General features: G+C 43.9%; 1 protein-coding gene across 1 annotated transcript in view; it reads left to right on the top strand.

Moving 5' to 3' along the window:
- The window catches only part of DUSP19 (dual specificity phosphatase 19), a 104,624-nt gene that overhangs the window by 46,459 nt on the left and 31,173 nt on the right, over positions 1 to 26,992 (top strand). Inside the window, exon 3 of the mRNA XM_078680486.1 lies at positions 24,497 to 24,649. Coding sequence (XP_078536612.1) covers positions 24,497 to 24,649 — 153 coding nt within the window. The remainder of the gene's footprint in view (positions 1 to 24,496; positions 24,650 to 26,992) is intronic.

Genomic DNA, 26,992 nt, shown 5'->3' with positions numbered 1-26,992 from the left:
AAATAAGTCGCGAAATCGCAAAACAAAAGCAGACATTCAACCGCCACTAGCACATCCAAAAATATTAACAAAAAAAGTCAATTCTAAACATTGCACTGCACATATTACTAAGTACGTGGTTCTTTAAAAACATGTTTAAACTCCTGTTTTTGCACTATGTTCCTTTAAAATCCATGTTTAATACCTATTTTCCATTTCTGCGTTTTTTTCGGGGAGTTGCGACGACGCATGTAACCACGACAATCGCACCTTCTCCACAAAGTGAAAAACACATATAGGAACACATATTATAGCATTTTACACACTAGAGAATTACTACTATACAATGATACAGTGCAAAAGCAGAAAGCAAAAGCAGAAATTCAATAGCCACCACCACATAAAAAAATTATAACTATATCATTAATTGTAATATCACACTAGATAAATCACTACCTATATAACTCTATACAAACTGTAATCAGAATCTCAATATAATACAATGTGTAATAATGTTTCAATTTTTGTTTTTAATATTTTCACCAATATTGGCGATGATATCGCAATAGTCACGAAGCCCCCATGACAGTGCACAGGGGGCAACATTGGCGGTCGCGGCATCATTGCAAATATCGCGTGCGATGAAAATAATCAATTTTGGACACATAACTACAGGACGGATTTGCACCAAATAAAAAGCAAAACGTGCATAACAACATCTACCTTTCTGCCAAATCTGGGGTAATTCTATCCAGCGGTTCAGGCTGTAGGTTTGACAAGTTAATATGGGAATTAACATTACAAACGCACCCTTTATCGCACCCCTATTTCTCGGTCACCGGAGTCACGGTTGCTCAAGTAAGTGACGATTTAGCCATAGACTCATACAAGCGGTTACCTGCAGGAATACTTGCCGCTTGATGGATAAATATAATTTTTTTCTTTTTCAAGATCGACACCGCGTGAAGATATCCCGCGTTGTCTCGACCCAAGGGGAGAGCATTGTTCTCTCGTTATGTGAGTCCCTTGTTTAATTTATTTATAACGCCACAGAATCCTCTAGAGGGATTTTTTCTGGTTTTCTGTGCTCTATTAAGGAGCACATTACAATCTGAGACCAATCACTATTGCTACATTGTTTTTAATTAATACAGTTGACAGTATAAATGTTGTGATAAGCAGGGAATATTCCCACCACACCCTGCCTATGTTTATAAAGTGTCTTGAATTTAGCGCTTTTAGTGACCCCTGGGTGATCAATTTTAAATCAATATAAAGGGGAAATCATCTAATCCTGTATACTCCATGATACAATTAGAGGTGTGTTTATTATTGGTAAATATGATAAAAACAATGGTTTAAAGAACACTTGACAATGAGTATGCTATGTTGCTATGGAATAGCTGGCAAAAAAAACAACATTTTTTGACAGTGGGTGGCAGTATATGTTATTGTGTTCTGCCTGTGTTTTGTTCCCTCTCTACAGTTTTTTTTTGCTCCTGTGATTCTCAGTGAGAATCCACGGGTACTAACCGTGAGTAACACGTAATAATTTACTTTTTCACACTAAGAGCCTCACGGGAGGGTGCGCCTTAGCGCGCGCATACCACCGGAGGACCATCTTCTACTTTACTTAGGTCCTGACGAATGCTGAGCAAAATAGCAAAATGAACAGCAGAAACATGTTGACCAATTGTTTTACTTAAAGGACACAGGTTTCCTAATATGAACCTAGCCTGTCCGCCCACTTTGTTTTTAACCTAATACAGGTTGGCCTTTATCAAGAAAATTTGTATAGGCTCCAACCTTGTATTTTTTAATTTTGCACTCACAGTTAATCTCACATTTTACTTTGAACACTGTTGCACACACCACCAACCAGCTCCGCTGTAATTCAGGCGTTGTAGCACGCTGGGGAGGCACTCAGCCACTCAGCCACCCCAGCGGGGACCCTGCCACCCACTGGCTCCTGTATAGTCAAGTCAAGCAAACGATTAAATCACTCAGACCGAGATTAGTATTACAGGAGATAAATCCTCTGTTAAAATATGTAATAAATGGTGGCAAGAAGATTAAAGTAGGGTATAGTCATCTCTTGAAGGCGTTAGGTAATGATATTGTACAGATAGAGTCTGCTTGGGCTCAAAAAATAGGGGATCCAAATGTAGACATAGATTATGCGCTTGCACTGAATAAAAAGGTATTAAGAGCAACTAATTTAAAAGCGCAGCATTACAAGATGGTCTTCAATTTGTATTATACCCCTGCAAAGTTGTTTCAATGGGGTTTAAGAGACAACGATAAATGCCCGAGGTGTAATCAAGGCCCGGCGGATCTTCTGCATATCTTTTATTCTTGTCAGAATCTCACACCTGTTTTAACAGAAATGGAAACATTTTTATCGGGGCTGCTAGAGCTTCAAATATCTCTATCCCCAATTATGGTTTTACTTGGTAGGGATGGAAACTTAGCAATTGGACACGAAGCTGAAGCATTTATTTTTCTATCCTTAGCTGTTTTTAGAAACTTAATTGCCGCGGCTTGGAAAGACCCGATTGCGCCCTCTTTTCAGATGTGGCTAACCAGGCTGCTGGGGATCCATAATATAGAGGAATGCCTATATAGCTTTAAGGGCAAAAGGGGGAAAGAGTATGGTAAAATGATCTGGGCTCCTCTTAGGAATTGGAGAGAACTAAGATGAATAGATCGGGAGTTGATGGAAGAACGATCCCCTTGCATTATTTGGACTGTAACATTTTTTTTTCTGTCGATCGCTGAGATTTCTACATATTAATTGTCTGATTTTATCACATGCAATATGGTTTAAGCCCATATGTGTAAATGTCTGATGGTATTCAGTTGGTATTTGTAATTCTGTGTCATATTCCGATCCATCTCAATAAAAATATTTAAAAAAAAAAAAGAATGTGTGCAGATGACTTTATGACCAGAGCTCCTCAACACCAATCAGTCAATCAGGTCATTATTGAGCCCACTCACCCGTGAGGGTCGGAAGACACTGGGGGAGGAGGGTTTGGGCAGCTCCGAGGTCATCAAAAGAGCCAGGTCTTGAGGTCTTTTCTGAAGGCTTGCAGTGTAGGGCTTCATCTGATGCTGAGGGGTGAGTTCGTTCCAGGTCTTGGCCGCGATGTATGAGAACGATCTGCCCCCATTCTGGCTCTGTGGATGCGGGGATCTCGGCAAGGGCTAGGTCGGTGGAGAGGAGGTTTCACTTGGGGGCGTGGAAGGAGATTCGATCATTGAGGTATTGGGGTCCGGTGTTGTGGAGGGCTTTGTAGGCATGTGTGAGCAGCTTGAAGGTAACTCTCTTTTCGACGGGGAGTCAGTGGAAGTCATGGAGGTGCTGGGTGATGTTGCCGTGTCGCGGGATGATGACGAGTCTGGCTGCGGCTTTCTGGACGGTCTGGAGTTTTATGAAGCAGTGATTTGTTGATTCCGGCATAGAGAGCATAGACCGAATATCTTTGCAGGTCACTTTTCATCCTGTTTGACCATGGAAGAATACAAACTAGAAGTTTCTGCTATTAGACATTTACCATCCCCGCACATTGCTTACTGTATATCTCTACTGTACAAGCCTAAGCTGTTATACTTACTATCATGTTTTGGGAAACTGGAACTGTTTCTAATTGCAGGAAGCCTTACTTAAATTCTGCCTGTCAACCTGTAAAACATTATGTTTGTACTGGCTTCCTCTACTGGGGAACTAGATGACCGCTGACCATGGAGATTTGTATATATACTGCCTGCGCTTTCAGTCGGTCAACACACTATGTTGGAGTGTCTAAATAAATCTGTGTTCTGGTATTACTTGAGTAAAGGAATTTTTTCTTCAATAAAGACAAGTACATAATGCTGTCCCTGATCCAGGTTCTGATGGCCTTGAACTGGGACATCGGTATGTGCCCTTTCATCTTCAGAACTTCTGCTTTCATCTTCCAGTTCTCTGCCTACAAACTCTATTTGAGGCTCAAAGTTGGGTCAACTGTAAAGAATTTGGAGAGGCCCTTTGGTTTCAGTATTATATGAATCCGATTGCCCACAAACTGTTATTTGCTCAGGCCCTCCACCCATGTTGTGCCTTGATTGTCTGTCTGTGTCGTCCAGGCAGGCAGATATGTTTGTTTTCGATGCTCAGCCATTCAGTCGATGTGCATGATTTCAATCTTCTTGGAGTTGTACCTTAGATTAAATTCAGTATTCATTGTGTTACTTTTGTGCAGGGGCGGTGGGTGACATTTTAAAGTGGTGAGGCGCAAAGTGATTTGCATACAGCACCGTAGCGAGCGAGCGCAGCGAGCGAGCCCGAACCCCAAAAGGGGGGTTTGGGGGGATTACCCCCCCCCCCCCCCCCCCAAGAAAATTTTGAAAAAAAAGAAGAAAAATCGTGCATTTTCAAGCAAATTTGAGAAAGCAAGAAGGTTAATAAAGCAATTGTGAAAGTGCAGTTATTACATTAATAGATGGCATAACATAGGTAGCTGCTTATTCAGTATAACCACAGAGCTTCATACATTCCGTCCTATTACGCTCAGGTGCTGAATTCAGACTATAAGACTTTCATGAAAATCTCATCTCTAAGAGTAGAAGAAGTTGCACAGCAGTTGGGAAACAGCCTTCACAAAGCATTAGGAAAATGAGAGGCAATTACTTGAAAGCAAACTGAAAGTAATGCATTAAGTAGTAACTTAAAGCAATATATCCAGCAAAACAGTGCATGCAGTCAACCATACAAAAGTAAACTAAAGCAAGTGTGAACCTGTGAACCTTCACTTTGAAAGCAGGGTGCTAGTCAACAGGCCAGTCACAAACATTTAAACTGAAGAAGAGTACACCTCAGCATGCAGGCACCAACATAAAAGCACCAAGCAAGTAAAACAGTTACCAACTTACCAAGACACCCAATCAATTACATGGGAAAAAACTTGAGCCAATGCACCCAGAAAACCAGACCAGCACACCAAAGCATCCCACCCCTGATTGGATGGCAGCTGTGCTCTTAGGGTCACCCCTCAGTTTTTTGGCAGGGTTGAGCACCCCCCAGTTTTATGGTCTGTGCGTCTGAAGGGGAGACAGGCAAAAGGGGTCATAATGGGACATCTGGCACAGCCACTTTGTAATCGAGGTCACCCACCCAGCTCAAGACTGAGTTACAGGCTGATCTTAAATCTTTAAACAACCACAAGGGTCTCCAGCTAGTTGGTTCGTGAGCCAAAAGAGTCCTCAGCTCACTGGGAGTCTTTACATCGCGCCTGAGATGACATGACAATGTCCCTTAATCCGGAGCAACTGTGGGGACTGGTCTGGGTCTGGATCTGACTTGGTACGAGCAGATTACAAAAAGTAACGGGTAGGTGGTAACCCACTTCAAGCGAAGGAGCTGTAAGGAACCTAAGCGCACTGATCTTGATACCACTAACAGGGCAGCTCTGGCTTTCTCAGGGTGGGTGTCAGCTGTGTGATGAAACCAGCATGTGAAGCAGTTACCTCAAACAAACTAAAACCAATGCATTCATCAAGACAAGGAGTTACATGAAATCAAATAGAAAACCACCATCAAGCCAGGTAGTCACCTAAAGGCAAATTGAAGTGACTGCACACTATGGGAAGTGCACTTCACCAGGCAGCCTATTACACTAAAGGAAAATAAAAGCAATGCTCCCAGTAAACAAGACAACATAAATTTAAAATGTTTCCCCGCAGGACCAACAGTCACAAAAAGTAAAGAAATATAATGAAGTCAGAGGCACTCCAGGAATCCAGGTAGTCACACAAAATCATAACTGATTGAGCAAACTGTGTACTGAAAACTATTGCAAATAAGGCAATTATATCAGAACAAACTAGTCACAGGAAAACAAACGCATGCACCCAATGAGTTACCTTACCAGATGTACGTAAATAAATGGAACAAGCACTTATAACTCAAGGAACCCACGAGGGAACAAGGTCAGCAGCAACATTTACAAACAGACTTCGTAGTCCGCCCCAATCAAAAGCAAATGCAACTAAAACCTTCTCGAAAGTAATCAAGAAGAACTCAAATTACATTTGGAAATTCCTTTTTTGAAATTAAAGTAATCAGCCAACTGCAATAAATAAGGTGAATGCTGGTTTAGTAAACAATCATGATAAACGAAAGAGACATAACATAAAAATAGCAGTTAATCCAGGAATATCAGAGACATACACATGCATGTAACCACCTAAATAGAGCAACAGTCACCCAGAATGCCCAGAGCCAGGAAGTAACCCACGCTGAAGGAGAAGACCTTACTCCAAGTTAATGAGATCATGACTTCTAACACTGTTTATTGGCTAAGATGCACAACTCTGCTGACATCAGTATTCATTAATACAAGCAGGCACGTTAACCTCATTGTGAAGTGTAAGGCCTCATTTTTCTGTGAACGCAAGTGAACACTGTGCCTTACCACAAAAGTTGAAAAACCTCACTTTCTCATACACATCTTGCATTTGTAGTGTATGGATGTAGAGAATGGTGTTTTACCTTTATATGATTGGACACTGCTGTTATATATCCCATCGCTACCAATAGGATGGCCACGAGGCTCTGTTCGCTAGCTGGCATGCACGTGTTGGTTGCTGTGATCTATATGTAAAGAAGGAGGAGTAATTTGGATGACGACTGCAGAGTACTCCATGTGTGTTGAACTGAGTATGTTGCAGCAGAGGATGGAAGATGCATGTGGGAGAAATGGCGAGCAATGGGGGAGCGAAGTGTGGCTGAAAGCTCATTGGTGTTGGTTAGGAGATGAGCAGTGTGTTTGTGTCCTCTGCAGGGCCTGGGATGTGCTCGTATTGTGGTGCAGAGAGCAGTAGAAGGAGAAAAGTTGAGGATGGCTGGTAAAGGGTTGAATAGATGTACTGAGGCTGTGGAAGAGGCTGTTTTCCCCAAACCTTTTCTGCCAGTGAGGTGTCTGACCGAGAGCTCCATTTGGACAGTCGGGCATTTGTAAAGTTATTGTCAGAAATGTCAGGAGCTTCTTACAATATTTGGCAGGTGTTTCAGTGCCTCTGGACCGTCAAATCCGCCCGTCCCCCCACCCCCAATAGACTCTGAGTAGAGGTTTGGGGTCTTGTAAACAACTGTGCTGTGCCAAAGAAAAAAATAAGTTCCCATGCCAATTAATACGCATATTTAAACCAAATCCACTTGTGTGAATAAGAGTGGCTAAGAGCATGGCATTACCTCACACTGGAAGTTGTACACCTCTCGGGGATTCCAGCGCAGATGCGTTTCCACGTGGGGAGTGCTGGAGGGGAGTTCTGGATGAGCCGCTTAGTGCTAGGAAACTCGCTGGTGTTACTGCAGGCTCTAGAAAATTTCACTATTATATTTTGCCTAGAGCTTAAAAAATGCGATAATGGTCTACATCAAAGAGCCGCCGTGATGCCAATAGTCATGACTGGCACAACACAGATGCCACCGAATCTCCCTGCAAGGCACATGGCATGCGCAGCTGCCCCACAGCACCCACGCCAGTGCCCCATAGCTTGATGCTGCGGCCCCACCCACCCCCAACGGGACAATTCATAACACCGACCACCCCGGGTTGACCCCGCCTCTAGCACACAAGAGGCCAGAAAAGTGAATTCAAACGGACAGCCAATCACAACTATAATATAGTGCCTATGTCTCGCGCCTTCTCCTGCATCACACTTCTAAGCGCTGCGGCCCAAAACAACTCCCACTTGTGATAACTACTAATGCAGCCGCCAACCCCGCACTCCGCCACTGTGTAGCGCCTACCCACCCAGAAAGACGCTTCAGCGCTCCACGTAGGGGTGTGAAGCGCTATATGAAGCAGGCTATAATACAATAAAGATGGAAATGGTGGCTCTTCGGCACTCAGAGTGGACACTGCTGACAGACAGAGCAACAGGCACCTGGACCCACTCAGCTAACCGGCAGCAGCGGAACAGCTGTGTAAAGTTACTGTGTGGACTTTTTCTCGGGATTATTCGTTTTTCACAATTATATTATTGTATTTCTAATGAATTACATTGGTTAAAATGACTTTTGTGCATTATAAGACATTAGATTGTTTGGAATATTTTCCTGAGAAATCAATGATGAATGTGTTAAACATGATTAATAGTTTAGTTTATACTCTCTACTGCATTATCGGTAGCTTTGGGACCTAGAAGAGTTTGGGTTGTGCTTTATAGCTGAGTGGGTAGTCTTTTCCTTTTTCTCCCACATCCCCTCTCTGGCTTTGGATGCATTGGTGGCTGCATTGGTGGCTGGTGACATTTGAAAGTGGTGAGGCGTAAACTTTCTGTCGGAGTGCCCTGTGGCAAGCGTGCATAGTGAGCAAGCCTGAACATCTTAAGAGGGGTTTTGGGGGGGAAATTTTGAAAAAAGAGTGGGTAAATAGTGCATTTTCAAGCAAATTTGAGAAGCAAGAAGGTTAATAAAGCAATTGTGAAAGTGCAGCTTTACATTAATAAAGGGATGTCATATAACATTATGTAGATAGAAATGTTTCTGAAGCTAGGCCCTGCCAGTGCCACGCACCTCTGAGCAATATACACGCTGTGTGTCAGCAGGGCTTAGTGTTAGGATACATTTCTAATGTTATGTTTTTGAAGCTAGGCCCAGTGCTGGCACTCAGTGTGTATGTTTCTCAGAGTTGCATCACACGTGGCAGCCTAGCTTTCCGCCAGTGGCTAATTTGTGAAAAAAACATAAGTGCCCGGGATCTCGTCAGGAGGCAGCTCGTACCAGCCCATTTCTCCTGTTAGCACCACCTAACACAGAACCAACTAACCAACTACTAACCATGAAAGTGGGGAGAGGATGTGGCTACTGGCCAGAGCTGCCGATTTCGGAGCTGGGGAACCAGATTCGAATCTCGGCGCTAGTCGGCTCAACATTCTGTGATTCTGGACAAATCATTTCATTTCCACCTTACTACCATAAATACATTTGTCCTTAACTGGTGCTCATGAAAAGCGCAGGTGCTAAGCACTGGAAACCACCGGCTCAAATGAAGCACTGCTTGCCGCAATTAACAAGGGTTTACTACGGACTCAAATTGAAGCAAACTTTACTATTTTTAGGCAGCAAGTTACCAATAGATAATAAGTGCATTGTACATTAAATGCAGTAACCATTTATTGCCTGTCAAAAATAGTAAAGTTTGATTTAAATGAGTGTTACTCAGGTCCCTGTAGGTGTCATTCAAGCATGCTAAGGTGGCGCATTGCCAGGCACCACACACAGACTGATGCTGAGTGTTTTCCTCGTCAGTGCCATTCTGCGCTCGCAGTGACCCGGAGTTATTTTCCTCACCTGTGCAGCGTGGAACAGAAAATGTGTCAAGGGGGCTCCATAATTCTATCTGGTGTGCTGGACGTCAAACATGGGCTGCGCCTAGCACAATTTCACAGGTGCTTTACTGGGAATGTTAGTGAATTAAAACATAAAATCACGAATTTAAGCTTAGTTGGAGGTTTCAACCTCTGCCGCTACTTTGATTTTATTTTCATGAAAGGGGCCTTTTCGTTTTACTCGGCAATGCATCCTAAAAAAAAGAACACTGGGACTTGAGTTATGTACCTGTGTAACCCAACTTGTCATTTTATGCAAAAACAAAGAAATATACTTTGTTTCTCAATCAGTAGAAATCACCTGTAAAAGCCTTTATTACACGTGCTTGGCAGTAAAGATCAATAAGGAAGCCGCTTATACGGTGGTTGACCCTATCACCTCTTCCCTCGCTAGAGATAATATTAAATCCTAAAAACAATGATTTTGGGGCTCATTGGAAAATGAGTAGAGCAGAAACACTGTTATTCTGCCAAGAGATTTCACTTGCTTCAAACAGGAGAAGGCCTTCATTACCCGGCCTTGCAGCATTGGATAGGGTAGGCCCTGCTGGGACTGAAACATTAGTCTCACTGGGAGGGGGGGGGGCTTGGGGGGGGGGACATAGAGGCATGTGGAGGCCACCACCACAGGTCAGGACTCTGTTTAAGATGCGCCGTCGGGGGACCTGAGCTATGACGGAGGTCACGTGTGAGGGCAAAAAGCCAGACGCATTAAATAGACAACCATTCCCTCAGGCCATCAAAGATCAGGAAAAAAATAATTACTGTGCAGCATGCATTCACAACTGTAAATTAGAAAACATCACGACACCGAGCCACTGCTAACTAACTCGTCCGAGTGATTAGAGTTAAGAGTAGACGCTTACTTTTTTCGAATCTCTCACAGCTCAGGATCTCTCTATTCTCTAGTCCTGGTCTTCTACACACACTTAGTAGTGAGTGACTACGTCGACAACACGCGTGAGTGAGTGACACCAGTCAGACTCCTCCAAGTCCACCGTCACGAGTCGACTAGAAGTAGGCACCAGCAAACTGTGTCAGGGAGCAGCCAGACAGTGAAAGCAGCGTGCCTGCATCGCGAAATGGCCAATCACTGCATGGCTTCACATGAAGTCACACAGTGATTGGCCTTAGAAAGTGCGGCTGCGGCAGTGTGCCACCACCCACGCGCGGCATCCAATAATGGATTGCTGCGAGTGGACCAACCAATCCTGGCGCTGCATGCAGCGCCAGGATTGGCTAGGGGGGCACAGTTAACATACGCCCTTTCAACCCCGAGGGCTGCGGCCCTGGGGTACTGTATGAAACAGCACCCCTCGAAGTTTACGGCCTAATCCAGCAGGAGAGCCGGGGCCTCGAGTTTTGATCTGCCCGTGTCGTAGTTGAACAACATCGGCCTTGAGAGCCAGTCAGGGTCCGGTCTACAGTGGTGGCGGTTTTTTCTGTGCCCGATCTCGACGGCGCTCATTTTGCCTGACCAACATTGAGGGAGGAGTGACTTGGCACGACAGTGGCCAGGGGTGGAGGTCCCTGACCCGCGGACCTGGTGTGGCCCGGCTGGGGTTCGGTGGGTCGGGGTCTTCGCTCGCGCAAACGAGATGCATATTGCCGCAGATTCCGATCAGTCCCCTCCGCGCCGTCCGTTCCGCTCCTGTCTGTTCCCCCCGAGGAAGCCGGCTCCTCGATGGAAGTGAACATGAGCGTTGTTGAGCGTGAAGAAATGGACCAGACGGAGAGTGAGCCGTCGCTAAAGACTATAATGGCAGCCATCGGGGCATTTCATTCACATGTGGATGCCCTGATTCACAAAATGAAGACGGGCTTATTGGTGATGGGAGGCAGCCTTTATATGGTTTTTGTAGACCTGCGTGCCGCCTTCGATTTGGTCCCAAGATCCAGACTGTGGACCGTGCTGGCGGAGATGGGTATCCCCTCTGACATCCGGAATATCTTGATAAGACTGCACCAAGATAACTATGCACTGGTCAGGTGTGGCAGAAATGGGATGCTCTCAGGAAGATTCCCCGTTGACAGGGGGGTGAGGCAGGGTTGTGTGCTCGCACCCACCCTGTTCTGCCTCTTTGTCAACGGGGTAGTCGACCACCTGACTAGGATAGCTGACATTGATGCTCCAAAGCTAAACGGCAGCAGGGTGCCCGCTATCATGTTTGCTGCTGTCTAAATCCCTGATGGGAATACAACGGGTCTTGGACGGGTTCGAAACCTTTTGTGTTGAGCGAGGACTGGAGATCAATGCCCTGAAAACTAAATACATGATTCTTAATCCTCCTCCTTCAACACGCCTCAATCCCACCATAGGCACACTCACTGAGACTAGAGAGGGTTCACACATTTGAATATCTTGGGGTGACCATCAATCAAAACTTGACCTGGGATACACATCGGATAAAGGCTAACATTAAATTAGCGCAGCTAACGGGTGGTATCTCCAGGATGGCAAACAGATCAACTCACAAACCCCTCGGCCCAGTGCTCCAAATTTACAAAATGCAGGCTCGGGGGGCTGTCACACATGGGGGGGAGCTGTGGAGGCACATACCTGACAACCACTGAGAATAAATTTATTAGGCAGATGGTGGCCATACCGCCAAGTACCCCACTCTTCCCGCTCAGACTAGATCTGGGCTTAAGAACAATCGAGGAAGAACTGGGATTAAAACCACTAACTTTCTGGCGACTAATCTGGAGTACCCCAGAACTCATGAGCTACAGGATGGAGTTGCAAGAGATCTTATCTCTACCAAACATCACGAACATTCCCTGGATAAAATATATAAAAAAGACATGTGAGAGTCTGGGAAGGCTGGAATTGTGGCTGGACCCAGCAAACGCTTGTAACAGGGTTTCGCGTAAATCTTTATCAAAAGACTATTATGACTTTAAAATAACATCTTCACTACAGAACCCACGCTTGGGGTCTTTAACTCACTTATTTATTAAATCCAAAGATTCTTATCATCGGGAACTCGTCCTTGACACAATTAGCCCTGTCCTGACAAGAAAATTATTTTTACAGTGGAGGTACGGCACACTCCCCCTTAGAGCACTCAGCAGTACATGGTTCCAGCCCCCTACCCCAGAGCTATGTCCATCATGCTCGTACCAACAGGAAAATGATTTGCATGTCATATTCTTCTGCAATGCTTACCAGAAACCCAGAAAGTATTGGCTTGTTCCCCTTCTTAAAAACCTGGGGTTCAGGCATTACTTGCCCGCCTACAGAATACTAAAGACGGACGTATCGCCCCCGATAGTGTTTGCGGTAGCCAAATTCTTAACTGCGATGTGGCATATACGTACCCATTGCATGTACTTCGATATAGACTCTGTATAAGTTTTAAAACAACTTTATGTATTAACTTTTAACTGAAATACAGTGCATCCAATCTATGACTTCTTAAATATGACTTGTGATTTATGATAGGTAAACTATTGTTATTGCCTGATTCTGTATACTAGGATGAAAACTGTAATGTCATTTGTTTTTTTAATTAGTGCTGAAAGATTTTGTAATAATAATTGCAATTTTTAAATTTTGGATGTAATCTTTTATGATCTATTCGATCGAAATAAAGAACGATATATATATTGGTGATGGAGTGCGTGGAACCGGACCCTGCTACATCTCAGGTATTACCACAAGCTGCGATTTGAACTACGACCATCTTGATTCTGGACGAGGACCCCGTGCGACAAGAGAAGCAGCAGCCCTTGGTTGGTCTCGTGGAAAATCCCGAACCCAGTGTTTTGAACGTATTGACATACTTACCATCATTACTGACTTTGGGAGAACCGATTTGCGTCCCCTCCCCGGAGAATCCTGTGGGTGATTGTCCTTGGACTTCTGTTTCATCCTCTCCCTCTTTAGTGACTTTACGATCTTGGAGAAAACTACATTGGGACTATCCGTCCGTGAGGGAGTGTTCCTATGCTGCTGAAGTTCTTGGCCACTTGCTGACTTTGAATTGTGTTGTACTGCATTTATTCGGACTCTTTTTTCACCTTGATTCTCCGTCTGAAGTAATGGGAGGGGTTCACATAATGGTTCAGAAGGGCCAGGGCTGAGAATGATCGACTGTAGTTGGTATTACGGCCCTAATGGATGTGGAATTCGTGGCTGTTGGTCTCGCGGGAGGTTGGGCGGCGCGTCACGACTCCCCCTAATTTATTTTTTGGTGATTATAGATATTATTGACTTTTCAAAATATGGGTGCTGGTTTCTGGCAGGGGGAAAGGGGACCGGGAGCTTATATGGAAATGCCCTCCCCCACAGTCTCTCTCTTTTCTTCTTTTAGAACCTAGTTAGTTGGGGCGACAGGCACACTGCTTGGGGGTTAGGCGATAGCCGTTGCAGGGGTGCAGAGTGGGGGGATGGGTTTTTTGTTTTCTTTCTGTTATCGCTCATATGGTTTTTCCCTTTTTTCGATCTCTTTTTAGTTTTTCCTTTATTAGTAATATTGTCGAAATATCCTGATTTTGTGTTTTTTAAATTCTAGTATCTGGTTGTCATGAATCTTCTGCAGTTTTGGTTTTATGGGTGGGAGTGTCTTGAGAGTCCGCATTTAAACTGTTTATCGATTGTAATGTTGCAAGTCATACTTCAAATTCATTGGCGCGGGCCTCTCAGGGATTCCTCTGTTGCTCCACGTCTATCCTGCTATCGTTCCTGTTCACCCTATTATCATATATGTATATATGGCACCGGATATGTCTATTCCTTTTTTTTCTTGTCTTAAAATAATAAAAAGATTTATAAAAAAATAATAATAATGCAGACCTCATAATACAAATATAGTTAACATATTATGTTATCTTATAGATCAATTTTGCAGGTCTAATTTCTTTCTTATTAATAAAAACTTTACAAAACCTGAAAAAAAAATACGCATCCTTCTCCGCCACCCCTTTCAATAACTGGCCTCCCTAATGGCCTACTGGTAATGTTCATTTTTAAACTATTTTGTTTTTCAGGGACTTCTGTGTCCGTTATTCCTGTCACAATTTCAGGGTATTGGTGTGCACACCTTTTACCCTCTTAATGTGGTTGGATACAATCTACTGATGAGGCTGGCTGTGTTATCAGCTCAGGAAGCAAGATTGTATAAAAATAAGGTCACTGACCCGTTGTTAGGGTTTTTGTAGTTTGAATTATGTAATTACTTTTCGAGAGTGAGAAGGGGGTCAGGAAGTGAGTTTGCGTATTAGCTAACACAGTAAACTGGCCATTCTTTCTCTGAAGGATGACCAAATGAACAGCAGTAGAAAAACACACATAGAAATAGGAAAAGCATAGCTGTCTGAAAGGCGCAATTGGCCTAGCATGGCACTCGCGTCTCCATGGCAAACCAAAACACTTACAACCTAATGAAACTCTGGGAACACCACTTTACAGATTTCCCAATCCCTCAACATCACAAACACAGCAGAACACTTGATACATGCCAGCATCAGAAACTCAGTAACCAGCACTATAATAAAGGCTGCACAAATGGGACTGGCTTGTCCTAAGACCGAACAGAACAATATGCTAATACAAACCACCACCCCTGTTTTTTAGCATGCCTTTAAAATGGTTAGCAAAACTCTGAAGTTAGACTGTATTGCTCACTTGGATGTGTCTGTGTACCAGAATAAGCTAGAAAGGCCAACAATACATACAATCAACACACCATACAGGTTGTACATCGTTGCTCCCAAACATTACCGTTACAATAGAATTTGCTCTGCAGCTCTGGTGCAGTAACGGCACAACAAGTAACTCATACGAGACCCCCTGGGTACCATCAAGATATGCTAGATTTGCACCACACAAGAGCACATATACATGACAATGTGTTCCCCTGTGCAACATCACTGAAGATAACAGCAACCAGAAGATGCTTGTCAACACCTGCTACACCATAGAACACACAAAATGTGCCACTGAATCTATCCTTCAGCAACCAATGCTTCGAACACAAAATAAGGGTAAACATTGTTTACAAATAAGTCAATACAATGCATGCCATTACGACGTGGTCATTACAATGGCCGCATTGTTACAGCGCATACCATTACAATGCAAGTCATTACAACGACTTGCTGTAGACGGCAGAAGCTGTTGGATTTAAAATCCAACACCTTCCTTACTGTTGCACAGACTGGAGTTGGAATAGTAAATTATACTATTGCAAACTCCAGCTCCCCCACCCCCACTCACACACCAAGTTGTTGTAACCGAATGCGATGTAACAATGCGGTCGTTGTAATGGCTGCATTGTAATGGCATGCGTTGTAAACTCGTGCGTTGTAACGTGTCCTATTCCATAGATAAGATATTAGATACATAGCCACCACACTTTCATGCATCAACAGCAGCAAACAGGCCATACTGATTGCTATTCAACAACATTAAACACGCTATTTGCGCTGTACCACCCTGTAAGACAGCTAGTTCCTTCTACGAATGCCATTCTTATGGTTGAACACCACTTTGATTTATGACATCCAACATGAACATCAGAAAACCCCACAGTCAAGCAAACGTCACTCAGTTAATGTGCACTCCTCATGCAACAGACAGACAGCATGCAACCATTTTACTCCAGGAGCATACCCCCCCCCCAAAAAAAACCCTTTATTTTATTTCTGGACTATGCAGTCAAGTAGGCCCACTGACAAACAGTTGCTCACAACACCACACATCAAATCAGACTCAGGCTTCCATGAAAATCCAAAGCCTTGTGATAACGGTCAGTCTAACTAGCCTACAGTGCTACGAGTCCATATCAATGGTGGATGAGCACTACAAAAACACCAAGTACCTTCACATAACAGTGAGCTGCCTTTCTTCTCAACTAGGAACTTCATATTATGGGTATGATTACTTATGCCTTGATTACAATTCCTGCATAGTAGTGTCGTTATTTATCACACCTGCTTAATGATTCCCTGGGGATTGTTCTTTATTGGATGCAGTAAAAAAACATTTCCGAGTTTTTGTCTGAAAACTGGATTTTGGTGCTTACCATGCCACAATCTGCATATCCTGGGATTTACCAGGCATTTTACACCTAGTAAATTTCTGCAGGTTTGACCTGCCCAAACTTATTGGATGAAAAATCCAGCTATTGAATTGTACAGACAGAATTACATTCTGACACTTGTGCAAACAGTGGTTTCCTTGCCGGCAGAACCTAAAGGATCAGAATCCCGCCCTTCCATGCCGAACCCACAGAGAGCAACTGCTGAGTACCCCACGGATCATCGATCAGTCCCACGTTCTTCATCATCTACATGGCCCCCCTCGCCGCCATCGTCCGACAGCATGGACTCAGCATAGTATCCCACGCCGACAACACCCAGCTCATCCTCTCCCTCACAAAGGAATTCAAAGCCACCAGACTCTGCTTCCAGGAAGGAATAAAAGACTTTTGCATCCTGGATGAGCTGCAGCTGACTGAAGCTCAACTCGGAGAAGACAGAAGTCCTCATCCTCGGACCCACCCCCTCAGCTTGGGACAACACCTGGTGGACCACCGCCCTCGGCAACGCCCACGGACCACGCCCGGAACCACGGCATAATCCTCAACTTCTCCCTCACCTTGACCCGTCAGCTTTCACCTCCACCTGCTTCAACACCCTCCGCATCCTTCGCAAGACCTTCAAATGGATCCCCCCCGAATCCAGAAAGACCGTCACCCATGCACTCATAACAGGCAGACTGGACTACGGAAAGGCCCTCTAGGCTGGAATCAACAAATCCCTGCTACGCACTCTCCAGACCATCCAGAACACTGCGGCCAGACTTGTTCTCGGCATCCCACGGCATGAGCACATCACTCAACACCTGTGAGACCTCCACTGGCTCCCTGTCAAGAAGAGAGTAACTTTCAAGCTACTCACCCACGCCTACAAATCACTGGACCCAAATACCTCAACGAAAGAGTTTCCTTCCACGCACCCAAGAGTAACCTCCGCCAACCTCACCCTCGCAGAAACGCTGCGCATCCACAGAACCAGAGCATCCACAGAACCAGAGCAGGTGGAAGAGCCTTCTCCTACATCACAGCAGTGGCTCACGATCAACTTTAGGCACTCACCCACTCTGCACACCTTCAGGAAGAGCCTCAAGAACTGTCTCTTCGGCAGACTCGCAGCTGCACCCTCCAGCGCCTTGAGACCCTCATGGGTGAGTAGCATCTTCACAATTCCCTGATTGATTGGTTGAGTGTCAGAATGTTGTGAGGCACTCCTAATGAAGGCCTTATTGTGTGAGGTGTATTTCCAGTCAGTTAGTCGGCATGGCTAATATTTAGACTGTTCTTTTTAGGTCTTAGCTACAGACAGCTTAAACTGTCACGTGTTAAAAGACCTTTTGTGTACAATATCAGTAGTTAGAGTTCGCTTTGAGCAAACCCATGGCGGTGTTAGGTTTTCTGTACAACCTCCTATGACGTAGAAATTCATTGCCCTCTACAGTATGTCTGCTTATGGAGTATATGAACTACAGACAAGAATTTAAGACTTGGCTAATTAGGCAAGCCTATCAGTTAACTTAACTTGTATATTAGCTTTTTGTTTGACCATGCAATGTTTACTGTATTACAGCACCTAAAGCCTTATGGTGCACGTGTGCTCTAACAGACTGATTAACATAAATTAACGTTTTGGGCGAACCCATTGCTTATCAATCCTATTGGCTTGCTTCTCATTCCATGACTTTGCTTCCTGTGGTTGTGTTTGTCTTTCTCTTGCAGCATAGTTTCTTTGCCATCCTTTAGACTGGATGACTTGTATCCTTCCACTGCTTACACTCAGGGGAAAAACTATTTTCAGCACTCCATCACAATACATGTCTTTTCTTGGTCTGTCCCTCTCTGCATTTTATGGTGCTTCCTTGTTTTCATCTCTTGACAGCCTTCTCTCCACATGCTCTTATTTGCTCATACAACCCTAGTTTGTCTTTTGCTTCCACTCCTCCCTGTCCAGTTACCACTATTAGGTTTCACCAAGGCAGCACTTGCACTGTCTATGTGAGACATGCTGTATTCAGGTTTGGTCTTTAAGCTCCGCTCATTATCCCGCCCATCTTTTTAGTTGACTTCTGTTTTTGTCCATTGTAAATGGTGGCTTTTGATTTGTGAATAGGCTTAGTAGTCCCTCCTTAGTACCTCCTTTTCTCCTGTTGTAACCTCCCATGAGGACTGCCCTGTTTAACGTGCCGTTACTCAGGATATTTTAATTACAGTCTGTGAGCACTATTTTCTTAAATGACTTTCTCCTGCCTGCTGTTGCAGACAAGACACGCTCTCCTGCAACCCCTCACAACTTGTTTGTATTCTGAACAGTTGCTCTTCACTCCCTCTCGTGGGCTGCAGCTGCCTTCTCCTCCCTATGCCCTCCCCCCCGTTAATGACATGAGGTGGAAGCAGGAAATTTGTTTTAATCAAATACTGCCTACGTATTACAGTAGTTCACCTCCCCTCCCAACATTCGGGTGTCTCTGTGTTTGTTTTATGTAAGTGCTTTATCTTTAATATTGGTGACTTCGCGCCTTTCTTCTTTTCTGCATGGCTCATCAAACTCAATTTTTTTCAATCTTCAGGTTTTTTTTGTAATCAGTGTGGCATGCTGCGCTTCAGCAATGGCGGCCACTTCGTCAGCCTCCAGGCTTACACAGCACTGCGTCTTTAAAACAGTGCGGCTCGCCGTGCTTTTGCAAAGGCAGCCGCTTCTCCAATATCCAGCCCCACACAGCACTTCGTCTTTAAAACAGTGCGGCATGCTGTGCTTCAGCAATGACTAAAGAATTATTTCAAGTTTTTACAACATTGCACTAAGCTCCTTGAAGTTATTGAAAGGTAACAAAACACTGCGAATGTGCCACATTAGCGTTACAATTTAGAGGTAAGGCAGTACTCAAACACATGTTTACGTGAGACCGGAGACATTACAAACATAATTTTGCCAGTTTGTCACATTAGGAGCATTGAAAAGATAACATTAAACTTGTGTTGCACGATTTCAAGGGCACTTTTAACACTATGAGGATATTTTAAAAAGATTCCTTTGCAAATCGTTTCTAGAAATCTGTCATAGGTTTGCAGTCTGCACAGTCCAGATGCTCCCACTGCACCCTCCCCAAAGGCATATTTCTGCCGACGACTGTTAAAATAGCAATGGCATTTTATCATTAGTTCGAGGCAACTTTATTAACCCTCGAGAGGGCTGCTCTTTAAAACCACGCTGGGGTTATAGGACATGCATTCTGGCGTATACGCTGTTTTACATTTTAAATGGTTACACTTTTCAACAAATGTATTTGTGCACTTTTTTATTCTTCAGTGTAGGAAGCTGGCTCTGCATACACTTAACCAAAATTAGGTATATTGTGCACAGAGTCCAGTGGAACCCCAAAGGTAGGCTGAGGTAAAAGTAGATAGCACCTTACTCTCTCTTTGTGGTAGTGTGGGCTAGCAGTAAGGATTTGTCAGAGGGTAGTGTTAAGCATTTGCTGTACACACTCAATCAGCAAATGATGTCGCACACTCAAATACTGAACTCAGACCAATTTGATTTCTATAAAATATTATTTAGTTGTATTTATTTTCTAGAACCAAGCAAGCCTGGCTCAAGTAAGTGTAAATGGTACTTTTCAAGGCAGGTTGAACAATACAAGCAAGCTGAATGAAAATGTCTGTAACAGGTTTGTAAATACTTTCAATACAGTGGAAAATACTGTTAGATTACTTTTGGTTACTTTTCAGATTACTTTATAATTACTTTTTCTACTCAGTGTGATATGCCTAGATATCACACTGGGAAATTTCCTAGAGAAAAGGTAAGTAAAGCAGTTTTTAGTTATTTGCAGTTTTTCAATGTTTCATACAAAACCAACTCCACACTTACAATTTTCGAAGAAAAACATTCAATGTATTCCTATGGAGAAAGATAAAGTTAATGGTTTGCAGGTAAGTACAAGTTTGTGGGCGTTGGTATTCTGATGTTAGGACCAGGGAGAACCAGGGTTCCTCCAGGGTCAAGGATGAACTCTCAAAGCACCCTCAGTGGTACTGGGGGCGGCAAGGTTCAGAGTGCTGAGGCCCAATGTTATCCAATGGGGAATAGGGGGCCACCGGTTGGTGGCTGCTCACGAGCAGACCACAAGGTTGTGGGAGCAAAGCTCCTGGTGTTAGGCTCTGGGCAAAGGGGGATCCGGTTTAGCACACAAAGTGCACCCGCAGCGACGCAGGGGCGGCTGGGTGCTGTTTTGGTGTCCGGTGCCCTGTAGTTTTCAATAGGGAGTCTCGTTTTCGGTCCAGGAACATTTCTGGGAGGAACCTACAGCTGCGCAGGTAGGTTGGAGGGCTCGGGACATAGGTGCACCTCTGGTTCTTTTCTCCAGGGCGCAGGGCGGCTGGATGCAGGAGTGTCTTTTGAGGTCTGATTTCACCTTACCGGGTCATTTGCGTTTGGGGGGCCTCCGTGCAGAGGTGGCAGGCAACGTTGGGGAGTCCTGGAGGGGGCAACCCACGGTCGACTCAGACGCGCTGGGGGCCCTCACTGAGACTGGTGGGCCACTAGAACTCTTGCTGTAAGCGATGGGTGCAGTGGTGGCTGCAGGCGTCGGGTTTCTTTGTCCTCAGCAGGCTCAGAGTCCATTTTGGGGATTCTTTTGAACAGAGCTGTTCACAGGAGATCCGGTCTTTGTTAAAAGCAATCCGTCCTCCCAGGGGTTCTGGAGGTCGCTCGCTGCAAGACAAGGTGACTTTTGGCGCAGGATCTCTGAAACTGCAGATGGGCCGGTAGGGCTGGCGCCAAGTCTGTTCTTCTCTGCAGTATCCTCTGCTGTGCGTCTTCTTTCATATATATATATTTTTTTTAAATCTTTATTTACCGTTTTCCAAAGAAAAAACAAAATCAAATAAAAACACAATTGGCAAATACTTATCAAGAGTACATTGCAAGCATATTTGTTAGTCGTAATAGAGCCATATCACATAAACTTGACATGAGTCCAACGGCGGCAGTGGCCGTACAGCGTTGAGTCCTGGTATTCTGGGCGACAAAATGCACATCAGGAGTGACATAGTAATAAACTACAGTTCACGGTAACCCAAGGAGAATGGAGCGGGGAGGGAGAGGGATGTAGCCATGTGTGTATACCCCAGATAGAGCGTCGGTCCATCCTTAGTAATCTAGTGGGAATTTCCAGTGCTACAATGTGTGCCCCCCCCATTACTCTATACTCCTCCAATCCACAACCAACAGTCCACCTACCAAGGCTGCAGTCTGACTTCCCAGAGTGGGACAATGTATGTTCTTTCAACCGACACCCTCAGGGACAATCTGGTGGTCCAGTTGTGTCTGGAGGGCAGTCATGGTCTTGGCGATGTATGTGCGGTACGGGCCCCAAATGTCTGCCGGTCTAGCAGCCGTGGGGAGCATCAACGAAAACTCTTCGCTATTAGTGTTGCAGAAAGCTAGACTACGGAGCCAGGAGTTATGTTTTGGAGGACGCCTATCGCACCATCTCAGCGCCACCTCTCGCTTGGCCAGCAGAAACCCCAAAGCGGCCAGCCTGCGCACACTACGTGGAAAGTCAGCGACATATCCTAGCAGGACGATTTCCAGGGTGGGAACCAGATTTAATAGCAGCACGTCACTAAATGTACTGTGTACCTGGGACCAGTATTCCCGAATGAGAGGACAAGACCATGAGAGATGCGCGAAATCCGCAAACGGGGCTCGGCATTTGGGGCAATGGTGAGAGCGCTCAGGGTCAATCCTGTGGGAGTGAGCCGGGGTGTGGTACAGCCTCCTCAGAAATTTAAAGTGTAATAACTTATGTTTGCTGTTAAGGGACACTTCTCTTGTAGCCCTGCAACACTACTTCCATTGTTCGTCCGATATGGGGTAGCCTAGGTCTGTCTCCCACGCCGAGCGAACCCTGGAGTCAAGTGAAGGGAGAAAATCACAGCACATATGATACATTTTGGAGACCAAATGGGCACCCGAGGGATTTTGAATTAAAAAGGTAAGAGGGGGTATAGGGAATGTGGAGAACGAGGCCCGCAACATGGAACGCAGTCTGGTCAGTACAAAAGAGTCCATGAACGACCTGTCCGTAAAACGGTGGTCCTCCGACATTGAAAAAGCGTGTCCCTCAGGGTCTAAGTCTCCAATAGTGGAGATCTGAAACTTAGTCAGGGTGTGGCGTACTATGGTTTCCCCTGTGATCGGCAGCCATGCAGGATTGGGGAGAGGGAGGGCCGGTGAATACAGTTGCTCAAGACCTATGTATCTGCGCAGTCTATCCCACGCCCAACAGGTTGATGAAACCGTTTGGATGTCACGCGGGTCCCGGGGTAACCCAGTAGGTAGTGTAGTGGATAACTGGCCAGGAAGGACCAAGTCCGCTTCAGGTTTTAAGTAAATGATGCGGGCATCAGGGTGAAACTAGGGGTAAGCGTAGGAACATTGTGCAATCAGAAAATACAAATAAAAATCTGGAACTCCAAAACCCCCACGCTCATAAGGAAGGGTTAAGATTCTCCAAGATACGCGTGGGACCCTGCTGCCCCACACAAGGCGTAACAACAGTGACCTCAATTGGGCCAAAGAAACCTTAGTGAGTGGGACAGGTACATTGTTAAAGAGATACAAGAACCTAAGGAGGACAACCATTTTAATAATGGCGATACGACCAGCCATGGACAGGGGAAGGCTGTTCCATCTCTCAATCTGAAAAGTGTGTGCCGGGGTTACTGCAACAGAAACCCAGCTGCCTACATTCAGCACTTATTTCTATATCTTACCATTTAAACAAATGCAGTCATAACACATGTTGTTAACTATAATTAGCTCAAATAGCAACCATTAGCACCACCTGGTTAGCTGCTCGCTTTGTTAGAACCAAAAAAGAATTATTTTGTTAAACACAGCTAATGACTTTATTCTCCTTCCCTTGCACATTGCTACTAAAATTAGAGGTTGAGTCGCTCACAGACACCTTTACATCCTTCACAGTGCCCAGGCCAACATTCTTATTATGCAATCAACAAATTAAATTAAACTCAACTCATTCTGTCACATTTGATCTAGTACAAAATCTATACAAGAAAAACATGTCAAATAATCACACCACTGTAAACAAAAAAAATAAGTAAAAAACATTATCATTTACAACGCCAGTATCTCTAACTTTCACAAATGCGAGACCTATTGCATTGCTTGTTTTTATTGCTGCAATTTCCTTCTGGGCCATCCTTTCCCTAATACGCGTTTGCTCTTTAATTTTTAAATTTACCATTGCAAAATAAGTGTCTGCCACATTGGATCAGTTAATGGTGAGAAAAAAAAACATAGCATCCATCATGTCTTTTGAGCATGTAGGCATGGTGAAGCAGTGTGCAATGGTATGTCATCACGATGGGACAAAAAAACAAAATGGGTGCTGTGTCATGATGTGTGGATGCATGCATGCATGCATATACGTCATCACGCTGTGTCTGGAATTTAGCTTATTTTCCTCGATCCTGCTGAGTATCCACAGCAAGAATTAGCAAAGCCTAAAGGTCCACTAACGACTTTCAAAGGTGAGATCTGTGGTTTCCCAATGCTTGTTTGAGGAAGGAGACTGGCAGTTGTTACTCCCTGCTTTACATAGTAAGTTATGTGATCTTCCCATATGATTTTTAAGGGATATTTTTTCTTTTGAAAGCCCACAAAGAATACAAATGAGGAAAAATTCAGAGAAAATGTCAGTGTGCTCAGTAATCAACTTACCGTCCGACAAAATTCTATTAATGTCAGAAATTGCATTTAGTGACTTGTGGAATGAACCCTCAATTAAGTCCACTTAAAAAAATTGACTTTTTTTAAAGACATTTGTACATGCTGTACTTGTCTACTAAAAGTTGTTACATATAATACTTTTAAATGATGAATGAGCCTTATTATTTATAGTGTGTTTCTTTGCTCCTCTTTTGATGTATACTTATGTAATACCTATGCTGTCTAGCATTTACATGCAAAGTATCTAGTGAAATAAAGAAATGGTCCTATTTATGCTATTAAAAGAGACATTTTTAATTAGAGATGTACATTTTAATTGTAACTTTTTTCTTTTTTTAAGGTTACCCATATACTGAATGTTGCTTATGGAGTTGCAAATGCTTTTCCAGATGACTTCAAGTGCAAGAGTATTTCAATATTGGATCTTCCCGAAACCGATATCACATCGTATTTCTTAGAAAGTTTTGATTTTCTTGAGAAAGTAAAAAAGGAGGTAAATGCAATTTGTATTTTGTGTGTCATCTTAAAGTAGAAAATAATGTTTTCAGCATTTGTTTTAATGTACCACAGTGTTTATTAAGACCCTGTTTGCTTCCTAAAAACTTCTCAAATCCGTGATCCAGTAGGGGAAACGTAGAACATACGGTTCCTAATTAGAAAAGAAGAAAGGTCTAAAATATGAAAGTGAAAAGTTTCTAATGGAAACGTTAGAGAAAATATTTTTTTGTTTTTTCTCTGTACAAGGTGCACAGATATGTTTTGGAACCCCTCTACATTACTTTGCCCCACCCACACTGTGTTCAATTGAAACGCAGAAGAGCATGTTAGTATCGCTTCTCCTGCTGAACTGATCGATGCTTCTCCTTCAAAGGACTGGTTCATTAAATGGCTTTACAGGCCAAACATAACATTTAAAAGGCATTGGCAAGCTAGTAGACCTAACATGTGTTTTTAGCCGTGACTAAAAACATTTTGAGAACTGCAACACTAGCTAACAAAACAAGCATTGGCATAGCCAATGGGTCTCGCATTTGGTACCTTATACCTTTTTAACCATGCAGCACATTATCCTGGGTGCTACACAACCGCTACTGTTACTTCACGTGACACTGTTGAACGGCCACACACACGACGATGGGCTTCTCTGCTATTTAATGAAAATATGATAAAGTCTCTTCAAAATTCAAAAAGGTGTATTTCTTTAACAAACAAGCTTTGACACTAATTGGCACACTATAGCACTGCATAGAGAAGTACTTAATTAACGTTTCTTTTTTGTTTTTTTACAACTAGTAATCTTTACTTATATATCTTAGTGAACAGATGCATGATGTAAGGGTGAAATGATAGATGGGTGAAAGGACACTGAAACAAACAAATGAAAAGCAGTGTCACATACACAGAGGCATGTACATGCACACAGAGGCACATGCACACAAGTTTCTAATTATTTTTGTAAATTCTTACCTTCCTCCGGGCTTCAATTTCTGTGGTGGCTGCCATACAGCCTCCATCTAGCCTTGCAAGACCGGCTTTGCTCAGACACCCTCATCAGAATCCACTGTGAAACGCTGCCCCTACGTCAAGCGCTCTCATTCAATTAGGAGAGTTCCAGTATCAAAATGAGTACTGGTAAGTTGCTGTCCATTTAAAACACGATACCCTTCTAATACATTATTTTACACACTCTTATTCAAAACTATAGTAAAATGTCTACTAACCACGACCAACCAAATCCCATCATATATTTTTAACAATGGTTCTTTTAGTCCCGCACTGAGGATGATGGTGCTTCGGAGCCACCATAATGGCTGAATGTGCTATCCAAATGGCAATAACATAACGTGATTGAAAAAAATGTGAAACGCAATTTTTGTTGCCAGTTCACCCTTTGCTGTTTTAAATGTGTTGTTTCAAGGGTCAAGGTGCCTGCAACAATTGCTAGATTCCGGCATGACTTGTGCCTTGGAAAGTGCAACAAAATAATGAGGGTGGCTGCAGAATGTATGGGTTAAACAAGTTTACATTTACCGTTACAGGTTCCTTACTTCTGGCAGTTACTTCTTGACGATGCTACTAGCCCTAACCCCATTCCAGTGATCTTTCACTGCAATCGTAGTCTGCCACAGCCCAAGCTGAAAGTAAACTGAAATGTAAACCAAGGTCACTGTAAGCAGACCGCGTCAGGCCCAAAATGTCTGCAGAGAGACTGAGCCAATCAGAGAGAGCTTCTCCAGACTGTGCCATGGAACTAGAAAGAGGGCACAAAGTATCAATATTTGAGAAAGATTGGATGCTCTCACAAAGTATTACAAGGAACCAGAGATCTGAAGGACGGAAGAACTGTTGCATTTTATTGCAGATTTAGTTGGTACCTTGTTGGAGAAGGCACGTTTTTGTGATCATACATTGTTGACTAGTTTAATAAAGTATTTTTTATTATTTTAGAGAGGAATTGTGTATTTAAAGTCCGCTGGTAATTTTGAGACCTTACAGAATACACAAGCCGTTCTTGCAGTAGTCTGCACATAGGGAAAATGTTTGCCTTCTTGGATTCAGGTCATGCATGTTAAAGTTGTCAATGTGTGCAGGTATATGGCAAAGGTGTGGATACACTAACCGTTTGAGGAGAGCCTAGACTGAACTAAGGTAGCAGTCTTGCTTGGTCCGATTAGCCAAAGCTGACTAAAAGAAAGGGGCGCGGCCTTTCGAAGCGGCTGCCATGCTATGCAGAACTAAAGAAAGGGGAGTGGCCTCCTGAAGAATCTCCATGCCTAAAGATGAAGTGTGGTGACCATGAAGTGAGCGCTGTACTGTTCATCAGCAAAATGTTACA

This window comes from Lissotriton helveticus, chromosome 3_1 (genome assembly GCF_964261635.1).
Source record: "Lissotriton helveticus chromosome 3_1, aLisHel1.1, whole genome shotgun sequence".
Classification (NCBI taxonomy): Eukaryota; Metazoa; Chordata; class Amphibia; order Caudata; family Salamandridae; genus Lissotriton; species Lissotriton helveticus.
Note: the sequence above shows the minus strand (reverse complement) of the source record. Positions and strands in the feature narration are given on the sequence as shown.